Genomic DNA, 12,500 nt, shown 5'->3' with positions numbered 1-12,500 from the left:
ATTATATCCTTTACTGTAATGGACTCTCCTGTTCACCATGTTTACATTATAACCTTTACTGTAATGGACTCTCCTGTTCACCATGTTTACATTATATCCTTTACTGTAATGGACTCTCCTGTTCACCATGTTTACATTATATCCTTTACTGTAATGGACTCTCCTGTTCACCATGTTTACATTATAACCTTTACTGTAATGGACTCTCCTGTTCACCACGTTTACATTATAACCTTTACTGTAATGGACTCTCCTGTTCACCATGTTTACATTATATCCTTTACTGTAATGGACTCTCCTGTTCACCATGTTTACATTATATCCTTTACTGTAATGGACTCTCCTGTTCACCACGTTTACATTATATCCTTTACTGTAATGGACTCTCCTGTTCACCATGTTTACATTATAACCTTTACTGTAATGGACTCTCCTGTTCACCACGTTTACATTATAACCTTTACTGTAATGGACTCTCCTGTTCACCATGTTTACATTATATCCTTTACTGTAATGGACTCTCCTGTTCACCATGTTTACATTATATCCTTTACTGTAATGGACTCTCCTGTTCACCATGTTTACATTATAACCTTTACTGTAATGGACTCTCCTGTTCACCATGTTTACATTATATCCTTTACTGTAATGGACTCTCCTGTTCACCATGTTTACATTATAACCTTTACTGTAATGGACTCTCCTGTTCACCATGTTTACATTATATCCTTTACTGTAATGGACTCTCCTGTTCACCACGTTTACATTATAACCTTTACTGTAATGGACTCTCCTGTTCACCACGTTTACATTATAACCTTTACTGTAATGGACTCTCCTGTTCACCACGTTTACATTATAACCTTTACTGTAATGGACTCTCCTGTTCACCACGTTTACATTACAACCTTTACTGTAAAATAACATCAATAAGTTCTCTGGGCGGTTCCCTCAGACGAGCCCTGGTTCTCCACCACTTAAGTAAAAGTAACTAAGTACTTTTACTTAAGTACTGTACTTAAGTACAATTTTGAGGTATTTGTAGTTTACTTGAGTATTTCCAATTTCCAATACTTTTACTTCTACTCCACTACATCTCAAAGCCAAAATTTGTACTTTTACTCCACTACAATTATTTGAAAACTTTAGTTAGTTACTTTGGAGATTTTAATTTTGATTAGAAAACATACATTAACCACTTCAACCCTATACATTTTGACAATTTGAAAATAGCCGATCTACAAGCTCACAATGTGTTGCGTTGCGACGCATTGTGAGCTTGTAGATCGGATATTTTCAAAAGATTTTGTACACATTTTGAACTTGTGAAATGGCACATTCTGCAATACGAGTACTTTTACTTTTAGTACTTTAAGTACATTTTGATGCCGATACTTTTGTACTTTTACTCAAGTACATTTTCAATTCCGTACTTTTACTTGTAACGAAGTAGTTAAAAATTGTATTTAGATTATTACCTATTATTAAGGTTATTTTTCATTATATAAAAAACTAATAAAAATATGTGGTGAGACAACATGGCAAGCATTTCCCAAAGCGTACTGTTGGGTTGAGTTGACCTATTGACCTCTGAACTTGATCTTCAGAGCAGTGTCTCCTGCTTTCGTCAGAGGTGGATGTAGGCCCCCTGTTTACCACTCTGAAACTTACTGTATTTTTACTGTAAAATATCACATTACTGTACTGTTTACCACTCTGAAACTTACTGTATTTTTACTGTAAAATATCACATTACTGTACTGTTTACCACTCTGAAACTTACTGTATTTTTACTGTAAAATATCACATTACTGTACTGTTTACCACTCTGAAACTTACTGTATTTTTACTGTAAAATATCACATTACTGTACTGTTTACCACTCTGAAACTTAGTGCAATATTTACTGTAAAATATCACCAATACATTACTGTACTGTACTCTCCTGTTTACCACTCTGAAACTACATTACAAAAACAGTCACATGATGTTCATGACTGTAGTTCAATGGGAGTCCAGCAGATGGCGGCATCGGCCAGGGTAAGTTAGCTCTCAAAGCTCAGGTCTAGATACTCAGAACCTGCAAGTGGAAAAAAGTAAACGTCCCTTAAATCTTTTCTTTTTTAAATTATTTATTTATGGACATCCAGAATCATAATAATAATAATATTATTATACAACCTTTTTTCAAATAGTGTTTCTTTGTCCGCAGTTTTTTTCTTCTTTTTTCTTCATTTTTAGACAGGAACAACAAAAATACAAATAAAAATATAGCTGCAAGCAGCGATAAAGCGGGACCAAGATAGAAGAAGAACAATGCGCAATAAGAACAACATGCACAAATGAGACTGACGAGCTGAGTTGTCGGTACCGGGATTTGAACTCACAACCTTGTGCACCGAAGGCTGGAGCTCTACTGACTGACCTACACAGAGACAATCAGTGACTATATTGTAAACAGTAAAACCATTCAGTGATTTGGTAACAAGGTGTGTCCTCATTTTAGGCATGTCTTTATCCATTACTACAGTGTGTTTTCACGCACAGTTAAAGTGTGTGTGTGTGTGTGTGTGTGCGTGTGTGCGTGCGTGCGTGCGTGAACTTTGGACCTATACGGACAAATAATCGTAGCACATTTTTGTTAAGTGAAAAAAAGAAGTTTTTATGAGCCAATGAAAATTGCTGTTTTGTGAAACTTCTTCTTCTGCCCCTAATACCTACATGAAGCGTCATTTGCTTATGCCACTTTACAGTATAGTAGAGGGTCATGCCAAATAGGCCTGTAACCAGTCTTACTCCAATTGGCCAAAGGGGGGCGCTATGGCAATTATTTGAAAATGAAACCTTTGAACAGTCATAACTCATGCCTCGTTTGGCCAAACTTCATGGCACTTGTTTCCATATGTTCCTTGACTCATGGGGAACACATCTGTCACTTTGAAAAGTAAGCTCCGCTTAGGGGCAGAAGAAGAAGTTTCACAAAACAGCAATTTTCATTGGTTCATAAAAACTTCATTTTTTCACTTAGAAAAAATGTGCTACGACTATTTGTCCATATAGGTCCAAAGTTCACGTGTAGAAGTTTTCGTGCATTTTCAGCAAAGATTATGGGAGGAGTTACATTTGAACTGTTTTTCATATAATTCAAAATGGCGGGTGATCTAAAGGTCAGAGGTCAAAAGTCAGAACACGAAAGTTGTTCAGCATGAGGAGACGCATATGGGTATCAAAGTGTCATTGCCAACGGTCAAACGGTTCATGAGATATGCACGTTCAAAGTTAGCATTTTCAATTGAGCGCTATAGCGCCACCATTTGGCCAATTGTCATGGGCTTCGCATAGTCACCGTTTGGCATGGCCCTCTATCATGTTGACAAGTTTCGCGAAAACCGACTGCACCGTTCAGTCAGAACAGCTATTTTTGGCGGAAGAAGGAGAAGGAGAAGAAGAAAAATAAACACAAAAACAATAAGTGACCAAAGTTACTGCGTTACTTCTTGGTCCCTAATAAAGCGTATGGCAGAGATGGATGATGTGTAGAGAAATGAAAGTACAATACAATATAATACTCATAGGGAGACATAAGGTAGTATTTACCCATTCTGGGCAGGAACCCCTTTTGGTGTTTTAAAGGATTATGTTATTCTTCAGCTATTGAAAATCAGCAGATCTACAAGCTCGTAGCGCGCCACTCTGCTATTTTTGAAAAATCTTGAAAATGTGCCTGAAATCTTTGAATATATGTTCTTTCAGAGCGAGTTTTTAACTCAAATCTTTGCTACTGAGAGGGTCCCTGGTTGGAACTACACATTTTCAGATGGGGGTCGGCGGCCAATGCCATATATTTGGGGTTCCTTGACATGAATATGTTTGAGAACAACTGACATAGAAACATGTTTTTTTCAGAAAATAAATTTTATTTAAAATTTCGACGTCGGGTCTAAATGGGTTAAAACTGTGAGCAGTATAAATTAAAATAAAAACAGAACCAAAGAGAGAAAGACAGTCAGTCGTTGTCTTGTCTTGAGTAAGACGGAATCATTCAATCCTGGTCGCAAAGGAATAATATATTCCACCCAATTAGACCAAAACTTTATAAATGTCTCCTTCTGCAGTCTGAGAGAGAAAGTGATCTGTTCCATATTATGAAGATAATTTACTATATCTATCCATTATTTTATGGTGGGGGCCTCAGGAAGCAACCAGTGTTGTGTAAATACTTTTCTACATGCATATATCAGAATACCGAATAGGTATATTCATCAGATCTTCCCATCTGGAAATCTGCATGTCCCAAAAATAATGTAGTAAACTCTCAGGGCAAATTTGCACCAAATATTGTATTTATTGATCTCTGAAATTCTGTCCAGAAGGTTCTAATCACGTGGGGCACGGTGGCACAGTTGGTAGTGCTGTCGCCTCACAGCTAGAAGGTCCTGGGTTCGATTCCCGCTCGGGACGCTGTGGGTGCTGGCGGTGTGTTTCCTCCTCCGCGTCATCAGTGCCCATTCCCAAGGCGGGGTTGGCGAAAGGGCCTTTCTGTGTGGAGTTTGTATGTTCTCCCCGTGTCCCCTAGGGTAGGTACCCTAACATGTTCTCCCCGTGTCCCCTAGGGTAGGTACCCTAACGTGTTCTCCCCGTGTCCCCTATGGTAGGTACCCTCACATGTTCTCCCCGTGTCCCCTAGGGTAGGTACCCTAACATGTTCTCCCCGTGTCCCCTAGGGTAGGTACCCTAACATGTTCTCCCCGTGTCCCCTAGGGTAGGTACCCTAACATGTTCTCCCCGTGTCCCCTAGGGTAGGTACCCTAACATGTTCTCCCCGTGTCCCCTAGGGTAGGTACCCTAACATGTTCTCCCCGTGTCCCCTAGGGTAGGTACCCTAACATGTTCTCCCCGTGTCCCCTAGGGTAGGTACCCTAACATGTTCTCCCCGTGTCCCCTAGGGTAGGTACCCTCACAAAAAAGATGCAGTAATCCTGGTCTCTAAACTGCCTCCCCCTGGCCAGCCGGGGTAGCCTGGCTAATAAGCCAGACAGTGTGATTTGAGTCTGGCTTATTAGCCAGGCTACAGCCGGGGCACCTGATGGAGGGGGAAGGAACTGGTTAGAATAACGTGTTCCTTCCACGCGCTACGTCCAACCAGGGAAACTCCCCCCTGTCAGGTGTAAAGGAGCAACTTGGACACTCAGGCATGAAGGAAGCATGAGTTCAAGTCTGTTGCTCTCCCCATGTCCCCCATATATGGGGACTAGGTTGGCGGAGGGTGTGTAGAGCCCAGGATCACATTAGATAATCGACACAGGGGTGAAAAATGGGTTACAAAATCGTGGGATAAAAATTATATAAAAAAAAAGAAGGTTCTAATCACTGGGCACCCCCAGAAATATGCCAATGGTTAGCCTCCCGAGACCCACACTGTCTCCAGCATGTTGCCTCGATCCCCATTCCAGAAATGTGCCTTCTGTTTCGGACAGAAGACATTTCCACCCAAATTCCCTCTATACATGTGAATTAGTACATTTCCATTAGAATTGACATCTCAGACCACTCATCGTTTGATATAATGATGTTACCTTCCGTTTCCCACTTTTCTTTAATATTATTTTGTATCATGTTGGGTTTTTGTCTCCACCAGGCCTGGCATGGGGAGAGAGTATGTTTTGCACTCCGTCCGTCCGTCCGTGTGTCCGTGTGTGTTAGCCTGGCTACGTGTGTGTGTGTGTGTCCGTCCGTCCGTCTGTGAACAGCTAATCTCTGGCACCGTTAACCCGGTCGATGCCAAATTTTGCACACAAACTCCCTGGATGCCAACGATGAACCTCTGCCCCAGAATTTCCAGAACGGCCTGTTATAGCACCACCAGGAGGCCGCTTTGTGCAAAAAAAGTTTTTGGACAGTACACCTACAGATTTCGTCCAAACATCACGCAAATTGGTACACAGTCTCTCTAGAGCCATTCAACGAAACGGGTCTTTCAGATTTCTCAGACTCCATCCTGATTGGCTAAGATTGGCTTCCAAAGTTCGCAGGAGTGCTCAGTTTCAAACAAAATGCTGCAAATCATGAACACATTTTGTGATTTCCGTAAAATTGTGCACGCACATTCCCACTAGGCCGAGGAAGAAATGCCACATGAACATTTTCAACTCAGCCTCATGGTGGCGCTATAACTCGCCGAAAAGTGTTTTTACCTCTAACTGCACGGATCTGTGGATAACTTTGTATGCCAACTCCCTAGAGGCCAAGGAAAAACCTTTGCCTGGAATTTTTCACATCTGCTATTTATAGCGCCACCAGGAGGCCGACATATGTAAAACACATTTTCTAATATTACTTCTTCATCTTTATCCAAATTTCATGCAAATCGGTACACATGCTCTCCATAGTCATGTGATCAAGACGCGTTTGTTTGATTTCTCATAATCCACCTTCATTGACTACGATTGGCTTCTAAACCTTTCAGGAGTACCCGTTTTGTACAAATTGCCACAACTACTCAACACAGCTCCGATTGCGGTGAAACTGTGCATGCATATTCCCACTAGGCTGAGGAAGAAATGCCACTTGACAGTTTTCAAATCAGCCTCATGGTGGCGCTACAACAGGCCAAGCCGCGTCTCTCACTCACACACACACACACACACACACACACACACACACACACACACACCACACACACACACACACACACACACACACACAAAATGATTATATTACTCCTAAACATTTTGCCAAACATCACACACACTCCTATCCTCCTGGTGGAGACCTGTGCCCAGAAGGGCACTTTTTCTAGTTTTCCATGAAGCCATCATACAAATCTGAAACAATAGCTTTAGCTAAGTTGTTCCGGTAAATTATTTATTTATGCATCAATAAATAATCTCACAGTATTGGGTCACCGAAGTCTGTTTTGTTTTTAATATTGTGTTCAAAGTCATTGTGAATCTGTAAATCTGAGTTATCTAGATTAAATTCTCTCTTCAGTTTTTCAAAACTCTTAAAACTGTCCCTTCTCTGTAAGTGTAATGGCTGTTTTAGTATGCCAAATAGACTGCCAAATAGTATGCATTATTGTGTATTTCTCTGCCTTCCATTCAGTCAAATTGAAGCATTCTCATCAATGTGCAGCTGTCAATCTAACAGCTGACCGGACTTCTCCATGCTTACTATCACTATGTCAGCGAATGTGTACGAATTGTGTGTCGCCCTTATCTTTAGCACAGACCCTTATATGACCATTTAGTATAGCATCTCTGTTAAGACAAGACTATAAGAACTGTTTGAGAATGGGGTTGGGGAGGCTTGCGTCCGGAGGGGCTGCTGTTCCTCACGCTCTGTATATTGTTTCTCTGCTGAATCTTCTTAATAAATTCACAATACTTCACCCTGAAGAACTTTGTCATTCCTTCATCTTTGGACGATTATTTAATCGACAACAGTGGATAGAATGTTTTAATTCCTTTTGGAATCCATGATTTGAACCTACAGTCTAAAGTATTTGGTCTGAAACCTGATCATACGGTCTGAAACCTGATCATCTGCTGAATCGGGGGATCCTTTATAATAGAGAGTTCAATATCTTTCCACCTGGCTTTGATACATTGGATTGCAGACGTTAGTTAAAGCAATAAGCCACGAGAGGTCTCATGTTACCGGGTATTTTACCATGGCTGGGAGGCGTAGGCCATTGTAAAATACCTGGTAAACTGGGGCCTCGAGTGGCTTATTGCTTTTCTAAAACGGTTACAAACATATAGCAATATTAACCTCATAAACCTATTAAATTCACAAAAGTAGCTACGCTTTGCGCCACCAGAGGGAGCCACATCACTTCCTCGTTGAGAGAACGATAGACTCAGGTGAACTCAGGTGAACATACCAGGTTTATTACTCCAACGTAAACAACACACAACGTAAACAAAGAAAACAGCCACAACATTGTAAATGTAAACAAAGCCAACAGGAAGTGGCTGGAAGGTGACCATCTTTACGTAAAGGTGTGTGCGTGTGTGTCTATGTGTTCTTGTGTGTGTGTGTGTGTGTGCGTGCCTGTGTGTGTGTGCGCGCACACGTGTTAAAGGGATAGTTCACTCTAAAAACCCTTCTGACATAATTTTAAAACATTCTCAGGATTGTGTTTAACACCAGACAAGTTTAGATTTTTTTTTCTTCTTTTTTTAATAAAATAAAACTGAACAAATAAAACATAAATTAAAATTAAATAAAATAGTAATTGGGGAAAAAACTAAAAAACAAACATGGCCCTTCAAGCCCCTAAAAGGACAATATCAAGATTTCAGAACAGGTGTTTTCATTCAATGAGTCTTAATTTAGTTTTAGTCTAATCATATTCAGTCTTAATTTAGTTTTAGTCTAATCAAATTCAGTCTTAAATTAGTTTTAGTCTAATCATATTCAGTCTTAATTTAGTTTTAGTCTAATCATATTCAGTCTTAATTTAGTTTTAGTCTAATCATATTCAGTCTTAATTTAGTTTTAGTCTAATCATATTCAGTCTTAATTTAGTTTTAGTCTAATCAAATTCAGTCTAATTCAGTTTCAAGTCCAATGGGTTCATGTTAAACTCTGAGCAGTGATTTTAAAGTGAAATACCCCTTTAAAATGTCTTTAAAGTGTGCCTGTGCATGCGTGTGTGCGTGTATGCCTGTGCATGCGTGTGTGTGTGTGTGCCTGTGTGTGTGTGCGTGCGTGTGCGTTACGGCATGTAGTGTGTGGTTGCCGAGGCGTGGTGGTGGTGGGCGGGGGGCGGGGGCGGGCCGGCGATGTAGCCAAACATGTGTGAGGGGGCGTGGCTCGGCGCAGGAGGAGGGCAGTACAGCCGAGGGGCGTGGCTTCCCCCCCAGTGGGCGGGCCCCGACAGGAAGTAGGCGGAGCTATGATGGGGGTGAGGAGGAGGAGGGTGATTGACAGTGAGGTAGGCGGGGCCCGGGAGGGGGGCCGGGTCGTAGGAGAGGGGAGCAGCAATGCCGATTGGCTGCTCCTGGTACACCAGGCCCGGAGGGGAGGGGCTTACTGGGGAGGAGGCGGCGACGGGGGCGGAGCAATCCAGGGACAAGGAGGCGTGGCCTAAAGAATGTGGAGAGTTGAGTGTTTAGTGTTTGGAAAGACCTTTATATTTGTTTTATTTTTTATATAACAGGAAATAAATGCATTTATTTTATGATCAACTAAATTGCATTAGTTCATTATTTTTTTTTTTATTTCTATCCCAAGATTTTGTAAGACATTTTTCACCCCAGTGTCAATGATCTGATAGCTCAGATTAATAATAGATTAATAATAGCTCAGATTAATAATAGCTCAGATTAATAATAGATTAATAATAGCTCAGATTAATAATAGCTCAGATTAATAATAGATTAATAATAGCTCAGATTAATAATAGCTCAGATTAAAAATAGCTCAGATTAATAATAGATTAATAATAGCTCAGATTAATAATAGATTAATAATAGCTCAGATTAATAATAGCTCAGATTAATAATAGCTCAGATTAATAATAGATTAATAGCTCAGATTAATAATAGCTCAGATTAATAATAGATTAATAATAGCTCAGATTAATAATAGATTAATAATAGCTCAGATTAATAATAGCTCAGATTTATAATAGATTAATAATAGCTCAGATTAATAATAGCTTTTCTAAATACCCAAAGCGCTTTACATAGGAACACTAGGAACAGACTTTAATAAGAAAAAAACTAAGCAAAACATAACAGATACAACAACAGTACAGGGTTAAAAAGATAAAAGGATAAACGAGGGAAGGGGGGGGGGGGGGGGGGGGACATCCTATCCAGACCTCAGCTGGGGAAAGCTATCCTGAAGAGGTGAGTTTTGAGTGAGGTTTTGAATGAGAGGAGAGAGGGAGCAGCTCTGAGATGGTTGGGGAGTTCATTCCAGAGTTTGGGGGCCGAAACATAGAAGGCCCTGTCCCCCCAGATGCGGTACTTGGCCTTGTGGACCTTCAGGAGGTTCGCTTCACTGGACCTGAGGGAGCGAAGGGGGACATATGGTTCGAGAAGAACCATATGTGATCCTGGGCTCTACACACCCTCCGCCAACCTAGTCCCCATATATGGCGGACATGGGGAGAGCAACGGACTTTAACTCATGCCTGAGTGTCCAAGTTGTTCCTTTACACCTGACAGGGGGGAGTTTCCCTGGTTGGACGTAGCGTGTGGAAGGAACACGTTATTCCAACCAGTTCCTTTCCCCTCCATCAGGCGCCCCAGCTGGCCAGGGGGAGGCAGTAAAGAGACTGGTTCCTTTCCCCTCCATCAGGTGCCTCGGCTGGCCAGGGGGAGGCAGTATAGAGATCAGGATTACTGCATGTTTTTTGTGACGAGGTGAAACAGATAAACTCACCGTTGGCATGTCCGTCCGTCTGTCCGTCCCCTCCTGCCCTGGTGCATTCTGGGTAGGGAGAGGGGGGAGGGGCTTGGTGGGGGGGGCCGGGCTGGGAGGTCGCTGTAGGCAAAACACAATCATTGAGTTAATTTAACCCATTCTGGAGCAGATCTACGAGCTACGAGCTCATAGCGCAGCACTCGGTGCCGCGCTACGAGCTCGTAGCGCAGCACTCGGTGCCGCGCTACGAGCTCGTAGCGCAGCACTACGAGCTTGTAGATCTGCTATTTTTTGAAAGATCGTGAAAATGTGGCGCAAATTTCGAATATATATTCTCTCAGAGCGAACGTTTTTAACTCAAATCTTTGCTTCTGGAAGGTCCCTGGAACAACATAGTTTCAGATGGGGCTCCCTGGAACAACATAGTTTCAGATGGGGGTCCCTGGAACAACATAGTTTCAGATGGGGGTCCCTGGAACAACATAGTTTCAGATGGGGGTCCCTGGAACAACATATTTTCAGATGGGGGTCCCTGGAACAACATATTTTCAGATGGGGGTCCCTGGAACAACATATCTTCAGATGGGGGTCCCTGGAACAACATAGTTTCAGATGGGGGTCCCTGGAACAACATAGTTTCAGATGGGGGTCCCTGGAACATCATATTTTCAGATGGGGGTCCCTGGAACAACATATTTTCAGATGGGGGTCCCTGGAACAACATATCTTCAGATGGGGGTCCCTGGAACAACATATCTTCAGATGGGGGTCCCTGGAACAACATATCTTCAGATGGGGGTCCCTGGAACAACATATTTTCAGATGGGGGTCCCTGGAACAACATATTTTCAGATGGGGGTCCCTGGAACAACATATTTTCAGATGGGGGTCCCTGGAACAACATATTTTCAGATGGGGGTCCCTGGAACAACATATTTTCAGATGGGGGTCCCTGGAACAACATATTTTCAGATGGGGGTCCCTGGAACAACATATCTTCAGATGGGGGTCCCTGGAACAACATATTTTCAGATCGGGGTCCCTGGAACAACATAGTTTCAGATGGGGGTCCCTGGAACAACATATTTTCAGATGGGGGTTGTTATTTTCAGATGGGGGTCCCTGGAACAACATATTTTCAGATGGGGGTCCCTGGAACAACATAGTTTCAGATGGGGGTCCCTGGAACAACATAGTTTCAGATGGGGGTCCCTGGAACAACATAGTTTCAGATGGGGGTCCCTGGAACAACATATTTTCAGATGGGGGTCCATGGAACAACATAGTTTCAGATGGGGGTCCCTGGAACAACATATTTTCAGATGGGGGTCCCTGGAACAACATATTTTCAGATGGGGGTCCCTGGAACAACATATCTTCAGATGGGGGTCCCTGGAACAACATAGTTTCAGATGGGGGTCCCTGGAACAACATAGTTTCAGATGGGGGTCCCTGGAACATCATATTTTCAGATGGGGGTCCCTGGAACAACATATTTTCAGATGGGGGTCCCTGGAACAACATATCTTCAGATGGGGGTCCCTGGAACAACATATCTTCAGATGGGGGTCCCTGGAACAACATATCTTCAGATGGGGGTCCCTGGAACAACATATTTTCAGATGGGGGTCCCTGGAACAACATATTTTCAGATGGGGGTCCCTGGAACAACATATTTTCAGATGGGGGTCCCTGGAACAACATATTTTCAGATGGGGGTCCCTGGAACAACATATTTTCAGATGGGGGTCCCTGGAACAACATATTTTCAGATGGGGGTCCCTGGAACAACATATCTTCAGATGGGGGTCCCTGGAACAACATATTTTCAGATCGGGGTCCCTGGAACAACATAGTTTCAGATGGGGGTCCCTGGAACAACATAGTTTCAGATGGGGGTTGTTATTTTCAGATGGGGGTCCCTGGAACAACATATTTTCAGATGGGGGTCCCTGGAACAACATAGTTTCAGATGGGGGTCCCTGGAACAACATAGTTTCAGATGGGGGTCCCTGGAACAACATAGTTTCAGATGGGGGTCCCTGGAACAACATATTTTCAGATGGGGGTCCATGGAACAACATAGTTTCAGATGGGGGTCCCTGGAACAACATATTTTC

The 12,500-nt window shown here is 42.4% G+C and overlaps 1 protein-coding gene across 1 annotated transcript in view; it reads right to left on the bottom strand.

Moving 5' to 3' along the window:
- Nucleotides 1-7,871: 7,871 nt before the first annotated feature.
- The window catches only part of alg13 (ALG13 UDP-N-acetylglucosaminyltransferase subunit), a 55,729-nt gene continuing 51,100 nt past the window's right edge, over nucleotides 7,872-12,500 (bottom strand). Inside the window, 2 exon segments of the mRNA XM_079500189.1 lie at nucleotides 7,872-9,093; nucleotides 10,399-10,500. Coding sequence (XP_079356315.1) covers nucleotides 8,723-9,093; nucleotides 10,399-10,500 — 473 coding nt within the window. The 3' untranslated portion in view covers nucleotides 7,872-8,722.

Source organism: Electrona antarctica (genome assembly GCF_951216825.1).
Source record: "Electrona antarctica genome assembly, chromosome: 4".
NCBI lineage: Eukaryota > Metazoa > Chordata > Actinopteri > Myctophiformes > Myctophidae > Electrona > Electrona antarctica.
The sequence above is the reverse complement of the archived record's forward strand: the minus strand, read 5'-3'. Positions and strand labels throughout refer to the sequence as shown.